Below are 23,274 nucleotides of genomic sequence, written 5' to 3'. Positions count from 1 at the left end.
CCAGGATCTACAGCAGTGACATGGGGATGTCATTCGGACTTGAGAAATGTAGTCAGATGGTGACTAAGCAGGGCAAGGTAGTCCACACTGAAGGGGTCTCACTCCCTGAAGTAACAATAGCAGACATTGAGGACAGATACAAGTACCTCAGTATACCACAAACCAATGGCAACCTCGAACTGGCAACAAGGAAAGCGGCTGCGGCCAAATACCTCCAGCGGGTGAGCCAAGTCCGAAGAAGTCAGCTCAATGGCAAGAACAAGACCTGGGCAATAAACAGCTCTGCCCTGCCAGTGATCAGATACCCTGCAGGAATAATAAGGTGGCCAGAGGAAGAGATTCAGACCACGGATGTTAAGACCTGAAAGCTCCTAACCATGCATGGAGGGTTCCATCCCAAATCCAGCACCCTGAGATTGTACGCAAGCCGTAAGGAAGGAGGCCGGGGACTAGTGAGTGTGAGAGTCACTGTCCAAGATGAAACATTCCAAGCTCCATGAATACATCAAGGAGAAGGCTCCAACGGATGACGTACTCAGAGAATGTCTCAGACAATGGGGAACAGAGGATGAGGTGCTGTAAGAGGGACCACCATGGGAGGATAAGCCCCTACACGGGATGTACCACCGGACCATAACTGAAGTGGCTGATCTCAAGAAGTCCTATCAGGCTAGAGAGGGCTGCCAACCAGATATCGTGATCATAGATAAAAGGCAAAGGAAAGCCGTTGTAGGGGATGTAGCGATCCCAAGTGATGGAAACATCACAAAGAAGGAACACGAGAAACTGGAGAAATACCAAGGGCTCAGAGAGGAGCTGGAGAGAGCCTAGAAGGTAAAGGTGACAGTAGTGCCTGTGGTGGTCGGAGTACTCGGGGCAGTGACCCCCAAACTAGATGAGTGGTTGCAACAGATCCCGGGAACAACATCAGACATCTCAGTCCAGAAAAGTGCAGTGCTGGGAACAGCAAGAATACTGCGCAGAACCCTCAAGCTTCCTGGCCTCTGGAAGGGGACCCGAGCTGAATGGGGGACGGACACCACCCGAGACGAGGATTTTATTTATTTATTTTTTAAATATAAGAGCAATAATCCGACATTGGACATGATCTTGGCAGTTCTTAAATATACTGAATCTTGATTTCCTGACTAGAGACAGGTGTACCGCTGAAGTCACGCCCAACTCTCCAGCTGGTGCTGAAACACAAAACAAAACAAGGCAGAGCAGAATGTGGCAATTTTGTGTGTGGGGATGGGGGGAGATAATTAACATTTTAGCTTGGTTTATTCTATTGTTTGGATGCGTTTGTCAGTCAAACATGAGTTCTAATGTAATTTTATTCAGTCAAAACCATTAAGAGTAACCTTTTTTCCTGCCTGAAACATTGTGAGTTTCATTCTGCAACATCTTGTTCTTGCCTCTGTCAGTGAATAAAGGGGAGTTGACCATCCCCCTCCATCAAGTGATCGACTTGGCGCCCTTTGCACAAGTTGTTGTTTATACTGTGTTGCCTGGTGGCGAAGCTGTGGCAGACAGCCAGGACTTCCCCATCCAACTCTGTCTCAAAAACAAGGTTGTACCTGGTGATTATCAAATTCACAATTGACAAATTCGATGTACTTACCCGCTGAATGAAATTAATGTTGTCAATGATGTAAAACAAGAGATCATTTGAAATTGCCACTGACCCCAACCATTGTCTTCTGTTCAGGTTTCTCTTAAGTTCCCGTCCATTCAGGAGCTTCCAGCAGAGAAAACCACGTTGAAACTCCAGGCTCAGCCTGGCTCTTTGTGCTCTGTTCGAGCCATTGACCAGAGCATCCTATTGCTGCAGTCAGAGAGGGAACTCACAGTTGGCTATGTCAGGCAACTTCTACTTCATGCCAAGACATTCCCCACTTGTTTATATGCTAATTTCTAAAAATACTCATAGAAAACGCACAGTCGAACAAATTGCCTCAGAATGAGAAGTTTTAGGGTTGAAATCTGTCCGCTGCGGAATTTCACTCTGCCTTTGACTATTCTTGTTGGGCACTCTGGCTTGCTCCCGTTGTCCAAAAAACAATGTACCGATGTACACCACATTCAAGTTACATCACCGCTGTAGTAATGGAATGTTGTCGTAAACCAACACTTGCTTCCCCTGTATCGTATAGTCATCAAGGAATCTAAACAAATCCCTGTCCACACAAAATGCCATTCAAACAGGTAATTTATTACTGCATTTTCCGCACTAAAAGGCGCACCTAAAAGCCTTCCATTTTCTTAAAAGCTCACAGCGCGCCTTAAAATCCGATGTGCCTTGTGTATGGTTATTACGGTAATATGTCAACCCCAAAATGGCTCCTTGCTAGAGACATGCTGACAACGCAGAGTTCAAACTTAAGGCGATCGGGTTACGCAGTTGAACACAGAAAGAGAGCAGCGGCAAGAGAGTCCGACGTTAATGAGTCAATGTTATAACTTGCTGATGGTTAAGTGAACTGTGTCGCTGCTTTATTAAATAAGTTTTACTGACATTTGATCGTTCTGTAGCTACGCCACTCAACAGCTAAGCTATCTTAGCTGTTGTTGTTTGTTCAAAGCTTCTTTGGTCTGTGACGTGGGTTGCATTGGCGCTGGATTGGTTTAGCACATGCGTACGTGCTCACGCTCACGTGCGCACAGCAGAGGACTGAGGCGCGGTTCACTCGAGTGGTGTCGCTACAGTTCTGTTGGCATTTCCTTGAGCGTAGCTCCATCTAGTGGATGCATTGTAGATTGTGTCTCATAGTGCGGTGCGTCCAATATATGAAAAAAATGACAAAATAGGCCATTCATTGAAGGTGCGCCTCATAATCCAGTGCGCCTTTTCGTGTGGAAAATACAGTAGTATTTTGTAGTCATCCATCCATCAGTTTTCTGTACCGCTTGCTCGGAAATGTTAAAATGTATTTGATTTTTGATTTTTATAAGACTCCACTCTTTTGCTGCAGAATTTTGATCATATTGTGTTGAACTCTGTGTAGGTGTACAATCAGCTGCCTCTGCAGAAGCTGTCGGGATACTCGGACGAGATTGAAGACTATGAGCCATATCCTTGCTTTCCTGGGCCCATACCAGAGCCTGAACCTGAGATGTTGGTGGATGTCGACGAAGGGCGGAGAAAGCGCTCATTTTACTTTAAACCAACCACTTATAAAGATGATGTTTTCAGCATCTTCAAAGTAAGGTTTTGGACTTGACACTTAAGGAGGCTACATCAACTACTACTGATATTGACTGGTTTTATTTTTTGGGAATGTGCCTATCAAGTGCGGCGTGACAGTATCGGGCCTGTGGGCCACATCAGGTCCATTTGCGATCTGTGACCTGCCATTGCAAGCTCATTATAAAGTCAAAATAATAAGTAGAATAAGCCCTTTTATGGCTCTTTTATTTTGAAAATGGTGTTTGCTATATCCTATTTCCCCATGTCACTTTAGATGTCATGAATGCTACGGTTGTTGTGTGTTTGTATATATGCATGTTTCAGTGGTACAAGTGAGCATGGGCAAAAGAAGTGTGTCCAAAAGCGAGAACTTGTTTACTTTAGTTCGCATCATTCTTATTCACAATGGGGAGATAATTTTTTTTCACTTGAATGATTTGCGCATTCCGACTTTAGACATCAAGTATACATAGACCACACCTTGACGTAATGTACTTCAATGACGCCGCCATATTGAATGTTTCAAAGTGGAGCAATCGGTGAGTTACTTCGTGCTGCGTGGATCCGTACCAAACGTTTTCAACTCAAAGATACCAGATATAATGGAATTAAGACTGAACAAGCACATTTGAGTGTATTTGCCCAAAGAACCATAATTTTCCGAATCGAATCAGCTGGCTTCATGGCTTCTCATACTATGAAGTCCCATATTTGATTAATTCTATACTGTGCATTCCCACAGTGAAACCAGCCTGCAAAAACTTTCCAATTTTAAATAAATTGCTGTGCATTGACTACGTATTCTGGTTGTTGTTAAGTACTTCGATACAAATTTTCCTCATACTGTCAAAGTTTGCAGTGACTGCCGTTATCGCTTGTGAAAATGAACCCGATTCATTAAAATCAGTTACATTTAACTGTTGGTTAGTTCGTCAGTAAATATGATCTGTGAAAATATGAATAGTCTGTGGTACTATCTTGTACATCTTTGTTGCACAGGAAATCTCTTTGTAATTAAAAAAAAAAAAAGTAGGGGGAGAGATTTGTCTCAAAATCCTTCACACAAATATTTTTATCTATTTGTTTTTCAGATTCACAAATATATCCGTGATTTTAAGTTTTTATTTATTTATTTACCATGCAATTATCACAACTTATTATTTGGAACTACAGTGATCCCTTGCTCTAATGCGGTTCACTTTCCGTGGCTTCGCTGTTTCACGGATTTTTTAGTGCAGTTTTTTAATGCTCTTAAACAGTGAATTGTGTTCTGCATCCTGATTGGCTAAGGCACTGATTGACGTGAACAGTCTCCGCACCTCGTCTCTATACAGCTTGCCAAATTTACCTTTGCAAATTTTTGGTCTTTGGTTTCATTGTATCAGTGGCGGATGCTGGTCTGTCAAGGAGGGGGAGCTCAATTTCGGCCTACATCATAAAATGTGTCCATTTATTTATACATGAATTCGACTCTCCAATCCTTTTCATTTGCCTTCACCATAAGATCGGTGATTGGCTCATTTCGCTGTCAATCAAAAAGAGATTCAGCCTCAGAGAGAGATCATCCAATCTTCATGAAGAAAAGCTGAGCTTCTGCACGCCCACTGTCCATAGACTCCCAGAGACACTGAGCATCCAATGGGCAGGACAAAACCAGCATTTATCCAATGACTCATCTCGTTTCAATGCATTGGGACAACCGAACCTGAACTCTCAAGACGCTCAGCGTCCGCACGGTCGATGCTCAGCGTCCACACAGTTTAAAGCACAGTGAAGCTGTGGAAATGAATGAGAAGAGAGTCGCGTCGTAACCAGTAATAAGAAGCTGATTCGGAACAAAAGTTGAGCGCGTTGTAGCGCATATTTAGTCAATGACATGTCCACACAATTGTACGTACACACATATTTGATCACTTACTTTTTTCCGTTGCAGTCTTGCAGCAATCACCTCTGCATTGTATACATAATTCAGTATTGCATCATAACTGCAAAAAATAAAGCTGACTATCAAGTACCAAGTACAACTTTATTGTCAAATGTGCTGCATGCAGCATGTTTGAACTTTCTTCCCTCTCACATTTTTTTGCTTTTTTTTTTTTAATAAATCCTATTTCACGGGTTTCACTTTGCACTGGTTCTTTTTGGAACGTAACCCCCGCGATAAACGAGGGATTACTGTATTCAATTCTGCTTGTGAATTGTTGAATGTGCATTTGTGGCTCAGCGAGCATTTAATTTTGAGACAAATTTTTCATGCAGTTTTAAAATCTTCCCTCACACAGATTCCAATCATTCACGTGTTGAAAGGCCGTCTCTCCTCCACCTACTAAGAGGCAATGTTGCTGCCTCCGTTGTACAGTCATGATTCATCTTCAGTTTTTTTTTTTGTTTAAAAATTGGAAATTGAAAAATAGACTTGAAGCTTTGATCTGATTTTAACACAAGTGGGGAAACAAAATACGACAATAACATGCAGTGGTGGGCACATAATTCCGTCAGTCATTGTGCTTCATTATTTCAGGCTGGCCTAGTTTGTCGTCGACCACAGCCAGTCGGCGTCAAGAACGTACTTACCGGCACTATGTCACACGCAGGCACTACACAAGCAAACTTGTACCTGAATAAAGCAAAATAAAACTGTTTTGTATATCTTTCGGTCCCACAGACGGCAATGACATTGTCACGTTATTTTTTACTTCACCAATCATCAGGCTGTGTGTTTTTCATTTCATTCACCGACGAGGGATGGAGTGAGGCCCATAAGTTCTGGCCTGAAATAATGACGCATGCTGACTTGAGAGATCAACGTGCCCACTTCTGCTTGGCCGCGAGATTGCGTTGCCTTCACACGGAAGACGTTTTTCTTCTGCTGCGACCTCTTTGGCTGCTGCTGCAGCAGCGTAGGAGTAGTCGTTTTGTTGTTTTTCAGGTTTTGTGACTTGACAAATCTATCTCTCTTATTTCAGGGGATTGGAGTCAAGCTTTCGACAAATTCTGATGTGAAGAAACCCGACAACTGCCAACGACATAAATATGCTGATTTGGAGGAAGCGGACTTTGGTATGTTTGCTAAAGTACAGACTAATCCCCACTAGTTTGTGGGGTTGCAGCACAAGCTGCTTGTGGATTTCTCATCAGAGCCCACTTGATTTTTTTTCAGGAATTAAATCGTTACGGCGTGGCATCTGAAGCCTACGATGTATTGTTTTTGATTATTTTCATTCCTCTGGGGAACTCGAAATGCTCTGCTTTGTTGTGCAAGGACACAAAGTTTCATTCCTTCGACTGCAAAAATGCAACGCAAATGCCTCCACTGCATTTAAATGCGCCACTGATATTGTTCTCTGTTTATCCAAATGTAATGGACAGCAAGTGTGTTTTGGCAGATGTTTGTGGTTGATTCCTTTTTAAAGGTACCGTAAATTTTTATGTCTTCGGAGCAGACTACGACACCCCGGTTTCCATGGCCTTCAATGTGATGCGGGTCTCTGGTAAAGAAAGTGTCGAGAAAACTAAGGAGGAGAAGAAGGAGACCATAAGGACCTTCTTCCCAGAAACATGGATCTGGGACCTCGTCTCTGTTGGGTAAATATGTTCAAATGGCACATAATCACAACTTTATTGAAAAGTTAAGTAGTTCTGTGAGGTCTGAGCTCAAAGCCACTTGGTGTGCGTGCAATGCCTGCGCGTGTTTAGAGACGCGGGTACAGTGAATGTGGAGAAGACCGTCCCAGACACCATCACCCAGTGGGCCGCCGGAGCTTTCTGCGTCTCGTCTGTGGGCTTCGGCGTGGCGCCCACCACAGCGCTGACTGTCTTCCAGCCCTTCTTCGTCAGTCTCACGCTGCCCTACTCTGTCATCCGTGGGGAAATGTTTACTCTCAAAGCCACTGTCTTCAACTATCTCTCCAAGTGCATCATGGTAAATAAATGTCAATGACTCATTCAAGAAGTAACATTTTGGATAGGATTCAAAATGATTTCATTTGGTTCCTTGATGGAAACTGGCGTCTGTCCTGGATCAGACCTTTGTAATCTGGCTATTTTTTCCACATTAACCCTTAGTGTTAATGGCATGTGTTTGCGCTATAGAGGACTTTTGAATTGTAACTTCCCTCCACCTCATGCTTCGAGAGATCAGATCCTCCTGAAGAACTTGCTGTATTCTATTGTTTGCTTTCTAATACTGGCAAATATGTCGCTGTGTGTCTGCAGGTGAAAGTCACACTAGCTCAGTCGGACACGTATACCTTCAGAAACTGCGACGACTGCCAATACAGCGTGTGTCTATGCAGTGAGCAGAGCAGAACCTTCACTTGGATTGTCACGCCAACCGCCCTTGGTAAGAACGACATCACTTCAAATTGTTTTGCCTTCTGCATTTCACTGTGACTAATGTGATCTTTCGTGAATCATTCATTAGGTAGAATGCTATTTGAACTCACAGTCTGTTATTTCATTCTTCATCTTGACTGAATATTTGGGATCTTGATTGAATATTTTGGCATTTACGGCGTTTTTTTTCTTTTAAATGATAATATTAGTTTTAAACCATCAAGTGGAAATTCAAGTAACACTCTGCTGTACATATTTTTGTTGCATCGACCACACAAAGAACCAGATCATATAAGATGAATCATATTTGAAATACAGTGGTACCTTTACTTACGAACGTCTCTTCATATGAAAATTTCAAGTTGCGAAACGCCTCAACAGAAAAATATTGCCTCTTGTTACGAAAGAAATTTCAAAATACGAAAGGTAAAAATACAGTATGGGTTGCAACTCGCAGCTCCGATTTTCATGAACGCAACACACTTAGAGCTGCTCTGCCATTGGCTATTACCGAGCATCATACTGGCATCCCATTGGCTAAGAAGAGGGACCTCTACCGTATGTGTCTATGCGTGTAGATAGATGTGTTAATGCAGCGTCCTCGTCACTCGCCTCTTGGGCCATGAGGTGTCCCAATAGTTTGATGTAAATGTGAATCCCCCGAAAAAATGTTCACCATTTGTGCGATGATACTCAATGAATTGCACCATATTAAAAATATTAATTCTGTGTCTTTAATGCATTTTTTTCACTTTTAAATTATCCTGCGGACCTGATTGAACCTCCTTGCGGGCCGGTTCCGGCCCGCGGGCCGTATGTTTGATACCATTGTTTTACATAATCATCTCGCGGGCCGGATTTAACTCCTTTGCGGGCCGGATCCGGCCCGCGGGCCGTATGTTTGACACCACTGTTTTAAACCATCAAGTGGAAATTCAAGTAATACTCTGCTGTACATATTTTTGTTGCATCGACCACACAAAAAGTGGTACCTCTACTTACGAACGTCTCTTCATATTTCAAGTTGCGAAACGCCTCAATAGGAAAATATTGCCTCTTGTTACGAAAGAAATTTCAAAATACGAAAGGTAAAAATACAGTATGGGTTGCAACTCGCAGCTCCGATTTTCATGAACGCAACACACTTAGAGCTGCTCTGCCATTGGCTATTACCGAGCATCATACTGGCATCCCATTGGCTAAGAAGAGGGACCTCGACCGTATGTGTCTATGCGTGTAGATAGATGTGTTTATGCAGCGTCCTCGTCACTTGCCTCTTGGGCCATGAGGTGTCCCAATAGTTTGACGTAAATGTGAATCCCCCGAAAAAATGTTCACCATTCGTGCGATCGCTCACAATGCTGATGTTTGCCTTGGAAATTTTTGAAGGATTGTTCAAAGCCGACAAAGCAAATGTCCGTGGATCGGTTCTTTACAAAATGCCAGGCAAAAACCACTTTTCAGAGAGAACATGGACTGAAGAGGGTAAAAAACGATGAGGACGCAATTAAAAGTAAAATGACCATCATTTTTATTCTTTACTCTCTGCTTTGTTGTTTACATTATGCACAACTCTGATTTATTGTGCAATATCTGTATATGAAACATGTCAATATGTAACATGTATTTGTTACATATTGTTTTGCATTTTTATGCTTCAGAAAACATGTATGTCTGAATTTTAGGCAGCTTGGAAGGAATTATGGCATTTACATGGAAAATGCATCTCTACTTACATTTTCGAGTCAAGAAATTTCTTCCTGAACCAATTAATTTCCTAAGTAGAGGTACCATTGTACTCACGCAATTATCTGATAATCTTAAGACTGAATAGCAATAGGGGTAACCTCGAAAAACAAATGAGCTGTTGATGGTATATTTGTTGAAGGTCTGAGTGAAGACGCATGCCTTTGCGCGATCTGTAAATAGGACTGTTTGTCTGCACTCAGGCAAGATCGATCTGAAGGTGAGCGCCGAGGCCGTGAAGACCAGTGTGCTGTGCGGCAATGAGGTGGCTTCTGTCCCTGACGTGGGCCGCATTGACACCATGGTCCGCAGTCTGCTGGTTGAGGTCAGTCCCTGTCAGATGCTCCAGATCCGACTGCGCTGACAGAACGTCAGCAGATGTGATTGTGGAAGTGGTGGCGATTGCAAGGGCACGTGACTGACAGGGGCCTGAGAAAATCACATTCTCTCTTGGCAGCCGTCGAGTGAGCTTTTCTTTCTGAATCCGTTGGCCTTGGTTGGAATCTGCTTTGAGGCCGTAGAAATTCAATGTCTCATTGAACTAAACACGGATGGATGCCAATCAAGGTCGCAGAAGGTTGCTCGGCCTTTTGAAGAGCCCTACGCCATGTCAAATGTGAATTGGTGGGGGCTCTGGCTTGTTGTGTCATGCAATTAACCCCAGTGGAACATTTCCTACATTGGTTTCTCTTGTAGGCCGAAGGAACGCCCCAGTCAGTCAGTCACAACGCGCTCCTTTGTCCTGCAGGTACAGTTTTGAAACTTGTTCGTAAAGTCTTGCCGAACACGGTTTTGGAAGCTCTCTGAGAGTTTGATAGATAAATTCTTGGTTTGTTGCTGTCATACCAAAAATGGGGTTAGTCCATCATCTAGATTTGCCCTCATTTGTGTGCAAGCTCATTTCGGAACTTGTCACTTTGGTTGTAATTAATAAGGTTTTCAATAATTTCTTCCTATGAAAGAATGAGGAGAATCCTTACATTCAAGAAAAAGACCCAATTCCCATTTGATTATAAGAAGCGAAATCTTAATGCTCCAACTGAATTCTCCCCCCACTCCATTTCGACAATTACGTGTCGGCGCTTGACGTCCACTGTCCTCCCACGCCAAAGCATCCACCCCCACAAGTCACAATTCCACATTGTCATGTAAATACTGACAATATTTGGGTTTTGAAAGGGTTATTGGATGCTTATAAATGTCAGTTTTACTGTACTTTTTTTTAAAATTTTTATAATGACCCCAAACAAAGAAAAAAAACACCCGCATGAATGCAGTCTTTTGAAAGTGGAAACCGTAACCGAGTTCTCACGTTGGAAATACATTCTTTCAGGTCCTATTACACTAAATGTAATATACTGTTCCGCTCATTCTTTTTGCATACTGTTTGTTGCCAGAGGGACCAGTGGAAAAGAACATCTCTCTTCTGATGCCAGAAATGTTTGTTGCTGCGTCTGCCAGAGCCACTGTCTCTGTTCTTGGTAAAAAAAAAAAAAAAAAAAAAAGATAAAAATTAAAAACTGTTGTTTATGCTCTTGGATTGTATTTCTCGAGAACTTCTCTTCGTAGAACCGTCCCTCATGAGATTATTATTTATTTTTTTCCTGATGAAGGTGACCTGATGGGCCGAGCCATTAAGAACCTGGACCAACTCCTGGCGATGCCATATGGCTGCGGGGAGCAGAACATGTTGCTCTTTGCCCCCAACATCTTCATTCTCAACTACTTGAAAAGCACCGATCAACTGACTGCTGAGATTCTGGACAAGGCAACGCACTTCCTCGAGAGCGGTGAGTCATCATTCCCACCATGAAAGGAAGGGCTCACAAAACAAGACTATGAAAAATGGATCAACATCAGGGACAGTACAATTTTTATCATCAAAATCAAAGGAAGATTTTAACCTACCACATGTATTTAAGTTGCCTTTGTATTGAATCTTTGGAAGCCAAGTGAGACGAGCAGAACATTGCACGTTTTAATGCAGTACAAGCGAAACATGCCCAGCTTTTCCTGGTAATCCGCCGGATGTTGCTGCGCCATGGTCGTTCTTACCTGGATGGATAGATGGCACCGTATTCTAAAACAAAAGCACCAAGTCCCGTATATTGGTTGATCTTGAATTCTCTCGCGGGTGCTTGATTCCCATGGTACCTCCCTGTAACTGATAGCTTGCTTCACAAGCGTGTCTCTTCGTAGGTGCCATTCTCAGGATGTTGTTTTGCACACTGCACATACCGGCCCCAGATACACTGACTGGGGGCGTGTCTTTAGCGTTCATTGTGACGCCCATCTTTCCCCCTTTCATGTCCGCATGCTGTCCTCAGTTACGTCCACCTTTCCTCTAAATAAGCAGCATGTCGACACAACATCAGTGTCAAGCGGACCCCTCATCGAAGTTACACAGCAGCATTCAGAGATTTTTGGAACTCTGTGCATACACAAAACTCCCCGCATTATTTGGCGCCCCGCTCATTTTGGAGACAACTGAAGACTTTTAAGTGCGCCTTAAGGGCGTGAAAATACGGTAACTGTACGCCTCAAATTTTGCACGCATTGATTAAAAGGCTTTAAGTCTCATGTGACAAAACGGTAGGTGCACATTGTGCCGTGTTTAACTTTTCTAATGGAATTTCGAGGCTTGGATGTTAGTGTTTAAAAAAAAAAGCACCATTGCAAAGCATTTTCATTCGTCACAATTTCCCGATGGAAAAGATGGACTCAAAGTATAACTTGCTTGAACACATTTATTTACGTTCACATTTATTTTAAAACCAATAGGGAACACACAAAGGCTAAGCATGGAAGCCAACAAAGTTACCGGACAGCGAAATTAGAGATACAATCTGCAATTAGCCCGACAAAAATGAATTTTCATGTCACTGTCATTTTGCCACGAGAAACGTTTCCACATTTCAACATGATTGTGGCATGTCACATTGGCCATTGATTCGTTGACTGTCACGCTGTCTCAGATCACGCGTCATGTGAGCAAAACAACACATTTATTCAGCCTATTTGTGTTTTGCTGACAAAGTGGGCTGAGCAAATCACCTCAAATGTCCTACCTGTCATCCTCATGTCCAGGCGTTGCACAAATGTCCCCCTCGCTGCATACATCGAGCAAAATGTCAGTAATCTTAATCTTAACCGTCATGTTTCAGCACAGGACTGTACATGGATGGAGTACCAAACAACAGATTAAAAAAAAAAAAAAAAACTACTTTCCAGCGGTTGAAATGGTCCTGTTCCAAATCACATCTTTGTACAGTGCTTCACAATAGTTCTTGTGGAAAAGTCGGTAGCCAAGAAATAAATGGAACGACATTAAGATCTGCAAGTGGTCTATCGAGACGTGTGTATTTGTGCATGCGTGTGTGTTCCAGGATACCAAAGGGAGCTCACCTACAAGCATGACGATGGCTCCTACAGCGCCTTTGGGAAGAGCGACGCATCTGGCAACACCTGGTCAGTAGGAAAGCCGCAGCATTCATCAGTGATGATGCTTTGGATCAGTGATTTCAAATGATTGGCCTTTCACAGTTTTGAGTACATTGAAGGTAAAAAGCGCAATACAAAAAACTTACCTTCCAGAATTAAAAAAAAAAAAATCCATCATGGATATTTGGGAGGCAGCCTGGTGGTCCAGTGGTTAGCGTGTTGACCTCGCAGTGCAGAGGTCGTGGGTTCGATCCCGGGTCCGCCCTTCCTGTTTGGAGTTTGCATTTTCTCACCGGGCCTGTGTGGGTTTCCTCCCACATTCCCAAAACATGAATGGTAGGCTGATTGAACACTCTGAATTGTCCCGAGGTGTGAGTGTGGGCGCGGCTGGTTGTTCGTCTATATCTGCGCTACGATTGGCTGGTAACCGGTTCAGGGTGTCCCCCGCCTCCTGCCCGAAGACGGCTGGGATAGGCTCCAGCACACCCCGCCACCCTTGTGAGGATCAAGCGGATCAGAAAATGGATGGATGGATATTTGGGGAAAACTTGAAAAAAAAAAAAAAGTTTTGATGAAATGTATAAATGCATGAATTTTGCTATTTAACAATAATCAGAACATTTTTTTCTCTTTGAGAGTAGTTCTACCCTTGTGGTGGAATCACTCAAAGAAAAAGAACTCCAGCTGTACAGCTGTGGAAATAAGCCTTGAAATGACTTTATTGATTGCAAAACATGAAGTCATGCCACATTTCACCGCTGGGTTTTTGTGTGATGACATTGCAGTGTGACTTTTAGTGATTCCACCATGGAGGAAAGTTTGTGTACACCTCAGCAGGCTAATGCAGTTCCTCATTGCTTCTATGAAATGTTTTTGACGCTGTTACATTGTGGCTATTTTGAAAATGTGATTCACTCATCTTGCGGCATTACACTTTTAATTTACTGTCACAAAAATATTTCGATTGTATTTGAGCCTGTCACTGATGTCACGTTAAAGCTTGATGATAATCTGAAATGACCAAAAAAACAAAAACTAAATGACGTAACACACACACACACACACACACACACACACACAGACACACACACAGTGCAGTTGCGTCAGATGTTCAAGAAAATTTTTAAGTACTTAGTGCTTTGTTTTGCAGTGACTTTATTCAGCTTAAAGTTCACACTTAATTTGATATGTGACTAAAAATGGCAGCCGAGGCAGTCGTACGCATCTTTGTTTTTGGCAGCAGAAAAAAAAATCCAGCTATTAACTGAGTGAGGCTGCTGACAGAAAATGCTAATATTTGCGTTTAATGTGCTTAAAGCACATCGCCTGGGGAGGATTGGACAAACGGTTATTTTTTTATTTTTTTATTTTGTTCGCTGAAAGGATGCTGGGCAGTTTGGCACTTGGTGAGTATGTATGGGGGTGGCTGTTGTAGGAACAACGACTCAAGTGTCCAATCACGTTATTATTTGCTCCAAAAGATTGGACGAAACAGCTTGAATATGTTGCGTTTACGAAGTCGGTTATATAGGCCTGGGCAAAACAAATTTGACCACATCAGACAGCTTTACAAGGGTGGCTTTTATGTGAATAATTAATCACTCTTTTATGTGAATAATTAATAACCAATATAAAACTCAGATTTATATCGCACCTGAAAGCACATCACCTTCGGGGGAAATGAACAAAAGCTGTTTCTTCTTTTTGCCTCTTGACAAACCCTCTACCATTATGTTTGAATATTTTTTGCAGTCGAAATAATGTTACACGGTGATCCTGGCGTTGTCACACCATTGTTAAGATTTCATTGATTTTGATATTTGGTACTCAAAATTGTTGCTGCCCTCTGTCAGATTCAGCTGAACTCTTTTGTAGCCCAGAGGCTCCATATCACACACAAGATCGTTGTGTAATTGTTCAATGGCTGGGTTCAATTTGGGGTTACCGCCACAGGCACTTTGTGCTTTGATCTGTTTTCAAAAGTGTCTCTCTCTCTCTCTCTCTCTCTCTCTCTCTCTTGCTCTCTCTGCTGCTTCTGTGCTTTCTCCACTCTCTAGGCTGACCTCCTTTGTGATGAAGTCATTTGGTGGAGCGAGGCCTTACATCTTTGTCGATCCCAAGCACATTTTAGATGCCAAGAAGTGGTTGTACTCAAAGCAAGGGAGTGACGGCTGCATCCGATCCGTGGGGAAACTCTTCCACAATGGCATGAAGGTGATGACGGCAGTCTGCTCGTTGGCATGCTCGCACACACCTCGCGTGGTGGGATGCCTCCGAGTGGTGCAAGGGGGGAACACCGGGGCTCTTGGGCCCCAGACGCGGCTAAATGCCCACCAATTGGCAGGGAATCAAGTGGAGTCTCACCAGAAGGTGAGGCGCCCAGCGCTCGCCCTGCTGGAACGGACTGGAGTGGGAGTTGCCGCCTCACAACCCTCCCTCAACAATAATCAGGCGAGGGCCCTTCTGGGGCCCCCACTGGGTGTGAACCTCGCGAGGCACCAGTGAGAGTCGTTCCGGGTGTGGGACCCGGGGGGGGGGCAAGTCCCTGACGGGGTCCGATTGCCCAGAAGGAGGAGGAGGAGGATGCTCGCACACTTGATGAACCCAGAGTTGTCCGCCGCAATGTGACCAATCGCACAATCTGACGAGAACCAATCTATTATAATATTGGTATCTGCAGATGAGTGTGTGTGTGTGTGTGTGTGTGTGTGTGTGTGTGTGTGTGTGTGTGTGTGTGTGCGCGCGCACGCACTTGTGAGTGCTAACTCCCACAGAAGCGAAAAAGTTGACAAGACAGGTGAGGGATGTTGATGCAGTATGTAAACAAACACGTATGCAAATGACCATTTATCCAGTCCATTTTTTGTGCTCATCGAATGATAAATTGACATAGTGACAGGCCTATGTGAAGACATCTACGAGCACCAAAATAAAAACAAAAGATTATCATTTAAAAAAAATTGACATGGCTCTTCATCGCTGCACTTCAACGAGTCGTCGCCATTTACATTCCAACAGGTACAGTGGGACACAGTGCAGTGTCCATCCATCTATTCTCTGAACCACTTTACTGAGAGCATAGCTTGACTCGGCTGACCTGCCTGCCAGATCCGACAATAATTTATGGAGGTCCCACTGGTCACGTGTTGCGATCTCGTCCGAAATGTTGAATGTGCAGCGGAAAGTCGCTGGAACTCATAAATTTTTACTTTAATGCGATGTCATCTCACGTTTTAATATTTAGAATAAATGTTTTTAGATTTGAGCAGACTTGGGCTGGTTGTTATGTTAGTGTATTTGATATCGGCCCAATTTGCACGATCTGGGTGAAACAAGTGACATCCTTTTTTTTCCCAAATATCGGGACGATAATTATTTCGCATTCCTATTTGCGATTGTCCTTCCAGCCTGGTCCATAATGCACGCAGCCTAAATTGTGACTATCGTGTTAATATTGGACAGTATGTATAAAGTGTTGATGTGCTCTTTATGTATTCCGATGAATGCATTTGATATAATAGCCGTGATAAAATGTCATTGAAATTTGTTCTCGGGGTCGCACAAAAAGTGAAATCATTTTGAGACACAAAATTCTTTAATCCAATTTCCCAATCCGGTAATTTGACCTCATTTAAAATAACAACAACAACAGGTAGCAACAATAAAACAAGCAAACGTCGGCAGGTGATGCCTCAGGAAGTGAGTTGAAAGCTGAATGGGATCTTCAGAGTTGTTTTGGGGCTGAGACCAAATCACCATTTTTGCCGTATTTCATCTGTTGAAGGTTTCAAATTTCTTCTGATTTTAAAAGGTTAAAAAATCTGAAAATGTACTTACTTGCTATTGGGATTTACGATTGAGTGGTCTTTCAAAACTTGCTGACAGTTTGCAGTCAATATCCTTTTCCTGAGGACAGGGCCTGGTTGCTATGGCCCCGGCCTTTCTGTGTGGAGTTTGCATATGCTCCCCGTGTGTGCGTGGGTTTTCTCCGGGTACTCCAGTTTCCTCCCACCTTCCAAAAACATGCATGGCAGCCTGATTGAACTCTCTAAATTGTCCTGAGGTGTGACTGTGAGTGTGAATGGCAAACAGTTCAGGGTGTAACCCGCCTACTGCCCGAAGTTGGGATTGGCTCCAGCATGCCCTCGACCCTCATGAGGATAAAGGGGTTCAGATAATGGATGGATGGAGGATTCCACCCAACGGCAGCGATATACTGTTTATATTATTCTGCATATAGCTCCTGTTTGCTAGTTTAGTGTAACGGGCCAAAATGAAAAGTCTCGAATGATCCCTGAATGCCTCTTTTAATGTCCCATCAGGGAGGAGTGAGTGACGACGTGTCCCTGACGGCTTACATCGTTGCCGCCCTGTTGGAATTGGACTCCGACATTAAAGTGAGTCACACGCCACTCCCATTTGGAAAACATTTGGCAGCCAACCTCATTGGGTGTCATGTTTAGCTGGGTCTTCATTTTCAGTGTGTGAGTATATGTGGTTATGTTTCTGTTCATCCCACCTTGCCAACTGTGTTTTCCGCTGCTATTCGTTTTTTTTATACCCCACCTCGCCGCAAGTGTCCACCATCCTCTTCAAACTTTATTTATACTATGTCATGAAAGATGCTGAGTGTCGCATCTTTTGAAAAACACCTGTCTGTCCATTTTTGTTATCTTGAAATTTTTTACGTGAATGCAGTATCTGCGTTTCAGACATTCCATGAATGTAAACATTTTGAAAAATGACAAAAATGGACATACATATGTGTTTTTCACAGGACAGCGACGTTGGGGTAGTAGGTGTCAAATGTCATTTCAGTGCTTGGTTCTTTTTTCACACTCACAGGATAAACAACACAGGGGTAGGCATTTTGCAAATTTTAGTGTAGGGAAAAGTTATAGGTTTTTAATGTAATCAACAGTGTATCCAAGTAAAACAGTCGATTCTTCCTCAGTTTCTGCACATTATTTTTTCCACAAACAACTACCAGGGGTCTAAACATGTTGGTGACATGCAATTGTCAAAATGCTCCCAAACTCACGCACATCACCAACTAACATCAAATTTACCAATGCACTTTCTTGTGCAAATAAGCCACTGCTCACCCCATCCCCTCTTTAACAGAGGCAATACCTTTAAGGATATTTAGCCCCTTGTGGATGTGAGCCCACAAGGTTTATGTGCCTTTTTGTTGAATCAATTGTCTTTGTAACTTTTGTCTTTTATATATATTGTTTTGTAATGCCATTCGTATGTCTGTGTTTGTGACCAGTTCTCATGGCTTTTTTACAGCTGCAGCGATTGTGAAGGCTGAATATAAATAGAGCTGTATTGTATGTATTCCCTTAAGTGAACCACCACCTGGTGGATGCATAGCGCAACTGCAGCCACTATTTTAGTTTCTATTCGATGCGCCTTATAATGCAGTGCGCCCTATTTATAAAAAACAGTTTTAAAATTGGCCATTCATTGAAGGTGCGCCTTATAATCTGAAGCGCCTTTTCGTGAAGAAAATATGGTAATTTGATTGTTGCACACAGTATTCAACAAACAACTTTTATAAATCGACCAAATTCCGAACAGTCAATCAGGTCAATTATGCCCTTCCCAAGTTGCAAATTTGAAGTGATTTTCTCACTGTCAAATGGCATAACTCTGACAAACACAGCAAAAAATATTTTGTGCCTCAGGGCCTACATCTGTTTTCAAAAGTAAAATGCAAAAGCTGCATAAATCCCTCACTCAGGTATCAGAAGATGATAACTCCTGCATTATTCTTATTGAAACAACCAGCCTGTTCACTTTGTGTCGAATGTGTGCCTTTTCTGTTAAAAGTTCAAATGAAATCTTATAGAACTCATATATATCTTTAATACTTGCAATATTATGCAAACAGTAACTACCAGAAGGCTGCGTCTTCTGAGTTGAACTATTTAATAAATGCCAGGAAGATCGCGACACGGCCGTGGAGCACTTTTCTGCAAGATGTGGAAGAAAGTCTAATCCCTCCAAAATGGTTCCTATTCTTTCTACTCCCTTAGCTGCCAACACACAGCAGGGCAACTCTGCTTCACCCACATGACAATGTATGACTCTACAGTCTTAATTGGGTTGAACTGAATATGTGTGCAAACATGTGGATGGATAGGATGATGCCGAGCCTGGAGCGACAGAACGGTCTAGCTCGAGTCACCTATCAGCTTCATCTAATCTAACAGAAGCAAGCTCTTCGATTTTTGGTGGCGTCACCCTATAGGATCCACATTGTAGTTATTTGTGTGAGTTCCCCATGGAGATGATTGGATCCCTGATATTTTTGCGTGTTCTGTAACAGGATCCTGTGATTCAGAGGTGTCTGGGTTGTCTGAAGGAGTCAGCCGGCCAGATGGACAACTTGTACACCACAGCGCTGATGTCCTACACCTTCACCCTGGCTCGGGATGAGGAGATGAGGGTCAAACTCATCACCTACTTGCACCAGCAGTCCAGTACAATGGGTACATCATAATATGACTCACAGAACTCAGTGTGGCTTCGCTTTCAAATCGTTTTGTTGGTGCATCGGTCTTGGACATCATCAACAGCAGCCTCTCTTCTGGTATAGTTCCCCAACAGTTTAAAGATGCTGTGGTCCAACCCTTGATCAAGAAACCTGGTCTTGATCCAGATGTGCTGTCAAATTTCAGGCCCATTTCCAAACTGCCTTTCATTTCAAAAATTCTGGAAAAAGTGGTGCACATGCAGTTGAAATTTTTCTTGGATGACCATAACATCTTGGAGGTCTTCCAGTCAGGTTTCAAGACGATGCATAGCACGGAGTCAGCCCTGTTACGTGTTTTTAATGACATCCCCCTGGCAAATGACACTGGAGACTACATATGTCTGGTTTTATTGGATTTAACTGCAGCATTTGATACAGTGGATCACAGTATCCTGCTGACTCGTTTGCAGTACTTGGTGGGCATTGGCGGTAGCGCTCTTGAGTGGTTTAGGTCCTATTTAGCTGACAGAACCTTTTGTGTCAGCCTTGGCTGCTCTGAGTCACGCACTGCTCCCCTGTCATGTGGTGTTCCACAGGGCTCAATTCTGGGGCCTCTGCTGTTCTCGCTGTATCTGCTCCCATTGGATTCCATCTTAAGGAAACATGGTATTTCCTTCCACTGCTATGCAAACGACTGCTAGATCTATGTCCCACTGAGCAAAAAAGATGCCTTCTCATGAAGGCCACTTCTATCCTGCCTGGAAGAAATCAAAACCTGGATGGCACAAAATTTCTTGAATTTCAATGAAAAGAATACAGATGTGATACTGTTTGGTCCCAGTGGCCCTTGTACATCCCACCCTGTAGACGTGGGCCTCCTGAATACAGATGTGATACTGTTTGGTCCCAGTGGCCCATATACATCCCATCCTGTAGACGTGGGCCTCCTGTCTCCTTATCTTAAGTCAACAGTCTCAAACTTGGGCCTTAAACTGGACAGTGATTTCAAACTTGACCGGCAAATTGGTGCTGTTGTTAAATCCAGCTTCTTTCACCTTAGACAGCTGGCCAAAGTAAAACCTCTCCTCTCTCATGAACATTTTGAGACAGTAATTCATGCCTTTGTCACACCCCGGCTCGATTACTGCAATGCCCTTTACTTTGGAGTCAGCCAGTCCTCCATTAAGCGCCTCCAGCTGATCCAGAATGCGCCCCTACACACCTGCCCGGCGCCTCAGGTCTGCGGACCAAACATTATTAGAAGTACCAAGAACTAAACTGAGGCTCAGAGGGGATCGAGCCTTTTCTGTTGCTGGTCCCTCTCTCTGGAATGACCTCCCACTGAACATTCGGCAAACCTCCTCGCTGCCCATCTTCAAAACCCGCCTCAAAACTCACTTGTATTCTTTGGCATTTGACTCAGCATGACTTAGATTTATTCTTGGTTTTGCTGTTCAGTGCTTTCTACCGTCTTTATTACCGATTTGCTTTACTGTTTGTTTTATATGTTAAATTGTTCCATGTACAGCACTTTGTATGCAGCGATGGCTGTTTGAAAGTGCTCTATAAATACAGTTGAGTTGACTTGAGTTGAGTTTTTGTTGTTGCGCCTCTTGAAATCGACAGTCACAATAATAAACATGAATTTAGCTCTGACAGTTGGAAGCAAAGCTGAGTTTTATCGTATCGCATTTTATTGTGCTGCCCTATTCTGTCATGTTATTCCATGTTGCTGACTTCAATTGTTGAACAACGAAATGTTTCCCCAGGGGGAACCCGCCACTGGCACCGAGAAGGCGTCTCTGGGACAGGAGTGGATTCTCTGGAGGTGGAGATCACCTCCTATGTGCTGCTGGCACTGCTCTCAGGGCCCGCCCTGCCAGATTTTGGGCTGGACTATAGCTCCAGCATCGTGCGCTGGCTCACGCAGCAGCAAAATCCGTACGGAGGCTTCTCTTCCACGCAGGTAAGCAAGCTGCGAGCAGGAGTTTGGAGAAGGTTCGACCATCCGGGCAGACTACTTTGACTCTGTACGCTTGCGCTCCTCAGGACACCGTGGTGGCCCTACAGGCGCTGGCGAAATACGGTGCTGCCACTTACAGCGTTGGGGGCAAGACTACAGTGACGGTGACGTCATTAGGAGGTCTGAACAAGGAGTTCATCGTGGACCAGAGCAATCGGCTCCTGTACCAGGAGGAGAAGCTGAGCGATGTCCCTGGAGAATACACCATTAAAGCCGAGGGCCAGAGCTGTGTTTTGGCACAGGTAAGATGCGAATTATTACAATTATCAATAATTTCATGAAATTTGGAAAAGAAGCAAAGAAAAATCGCACACAAGGCACCCAAGTCCAAAACAGCATTTTATAATGATGACTTTTTTGAATGATGAATTCAAAATAAATATTTGACCTATCAATTGTTAGTTGCAAATATAATGAAACTGTCGGTACCTAAAAAAAATTCAGCTTTGCAATATATGTACTTTATCGCCCTGGAAAAGGTACACATCGGTCCCTTACAGTCTCATAATTAATTAGCCCTTATTAGTGCCTTTTAGGATTATTTCATCCAGGTTGACCATTGAGGGACATGCAGTCACGTGATTCCTACTCTACCCGTGATTTTGATTGTCTTGTTTCAACATCATGCATTTGTGAGATAAAAGTGTAGTTTTGGTCTTGTTCCTTTCCAGATCTCCATGCATTACAATATCCCCCCTCCTCCTGACTTTTCCGCCTTCAACATCTCTGCCACCATCATGTCAAAGTGCAACACCAGCAAGCCGCAGCTCATCCTCTTTGTCCATGCCAGGTGAGTGTCTTTCAATAAATAAATGCTTTTCTCACATAAAATGTCCTCCAAAGCGTTTTGAGCCCATTTAACTGCAATTAATACCTGTTGTGTATGATATGATGCAGTATAATATAATCTTTTTTTATAACTCAAAATTGCTTTTCAGATGGATGAGACACATTTATTTGTGAATTTCTGTTCAGTGGCAAAATGGTGGAAAAGGAGAAATAGGTTGTTTATCAGAAATGTTAATTCAAAATATTCTCAATTTTCATTAATTTTATATCACTGAATTATCAGAGAGTTTTGTGTAAACAATATTTTGCACCGTTCTAAAATATTGGTAGCTTATTTTTTTATTAACACTGTTAATTATCCAGATCAGGGGTAACCACCAGGGTTCTAAATGTGCTTTTGTGAACGCAAGTCAGAGTGGTTGGTGACTCTTAAGTTACCAGCCATTCAGAATTTCAGCTAACGAATTCTCTTTGAACTTGAGCTCTGCTGTTTTTAGCTAGCTCCAGACTGTAGTGTCAAATACAGGCATTCACGCAGCCAATGGGTGTACATCATGATCTGGCACAGTGATTCTAAAATAGTGGGGCGCGCCCCCCTGGGGGGGCATGAGACTCCGTCAAGGGGGGTGCATTTGACCTCGGGGAACATGCTTTTTTATTTTTATTTTATTTTTTTTACTGTCCTAATAATGAAGTGCAATTGCACCTCCACTACATTAGGGGGCAGTGACACTCTCATTGGCAGCGTGTGCGCAGGGAGTATTCGCTCGGTGTTTTGTTTGCACTGAGCATGCGCGCTTCGCACACAGCACAGAGTATGAATATGAAGTGTAGACACGAAGTCGACAGACGGACAGAGACAAAGAGAGTCTCCCGAAAGCTAAGATGAGGAAATATGACAAAGCGTATGTAGCGCTTGGCTTCACTGTGACGACGGTGGGAGACGAGGAAAGACCGGTGTTCTTACTGTGTCTAAAAATGTTGGCAGCGGACAGCAGGAAGCCAAATATAGGTGTCACTTAAAGACATTAGACCCCAATTACGCTGATGAGCCGCTTGAGATTTTTTTCAGCGATAATGTGCCGAATATTGGCAACAATCATCCCACTTCATGCCTGCTACTTGCAGGGATGTGTCCAAGGACCGGCAACCCGAGGCCAAGGCCAAGGCCAAGGACTTGCCTCCGAGGCCAAGGCCAAGGACTTGGAAACTTTTCCGAGGCAAGGCCAAGGCCAAGGACTTGAAAAATTTTCCGAGGCCAAGGCCAAG

General features: G+C 43.3%; 1 protein-coding gene across 1 annotated transcript in view; it reads left to right on the top strand.

The window, feature by feature from the left end:
- LOC109510783 (alpha-2-macroglobulin-like protein 1) overlaps positions 1-23,274 on the top strand; it is a 61,473-nt gene that overhangs the window by 28,503 nt on the left and 9,696 nt on the right. Inside the window, exons 14-31 of the mRNA XM_019861359.1 lie at positions 1,428-1,573; positions 1,712-1,861; positions 3,009-3,206; positions 6,157-6,250; positions 6,631-6,775; positions 6,887-7,112; positions 7,406-7,532; positions 9,475-9,596; positions 9,968-10,019; positions 10,669-10,752; positions 10,885-11,061; positions 12,658-12,739; positions 14,770-14,926; positions 17,035-17,109; positions 19,047-19,209; positions 20,963-21,159; positions 21,243-21,458; positions 21,888-22,006. Of these exons, the coding sequence (XP_019716918.1) occupies positions 1,428-1,573; positions 1,712-1,861; positions 3,009-3,206; positions 6,157-6,250; positions 6,631-6,775; positions 6,887-7,112; positions 7,406-7,532; positions 9,475-9,596; positions 9,968-10,019; positions 10,669-10,752; positions 10,885-11,061; positions 12,658-12,739; positions 14,770-14,926; positions 17,035-17,109; positions 19,047-19,209; positions 20,963-21,159; positions 21,243-21,458; positions 21,888-22,006 (2,530 nt within the window). The remainder of the gene's footprint in view (positions 1-1,427; positions 1,574-1,711; positions 1,862-3,008; positions 3,207-6,156; positions 6,251-6,630; positions 6,776-6,886; positions 7,113-7,405; positions 7,533-9,474; positions 9,597-9,967; positions 10,020-10,668; positions 10,753-10,884; positions 11,062-12,657; positions 12,740-14,769; positions 14,927-17,034; positions 17,110-19,046; positions 19,210-20,962; positions 21,160-21,242; positions 21,459-21,887; positions 22,007-23,274) is intronic.

Source organism: Hippocampus comes, unplaced genomic scaffold (genome assembly GCF_001891065.2).
Source record: "Hippocampus comes isolate QL1 unplaced genomic scaffold, H_comes_QL1_v1.1 scaffold122, whole genome shotgun sequence".
Classification (NCBI taxonomy): domain Eukaryota; kingdom Metazoa; phylum Chordata; class Actinopteri; order Syngnathiformes; family Syngnathidae; genus Hippocampus; species Hippocampus comes.
Note: the sequence above shows the minus strand (reverse complement) of the source record. Positions and strands in the feature narration are given on the sequence as shown.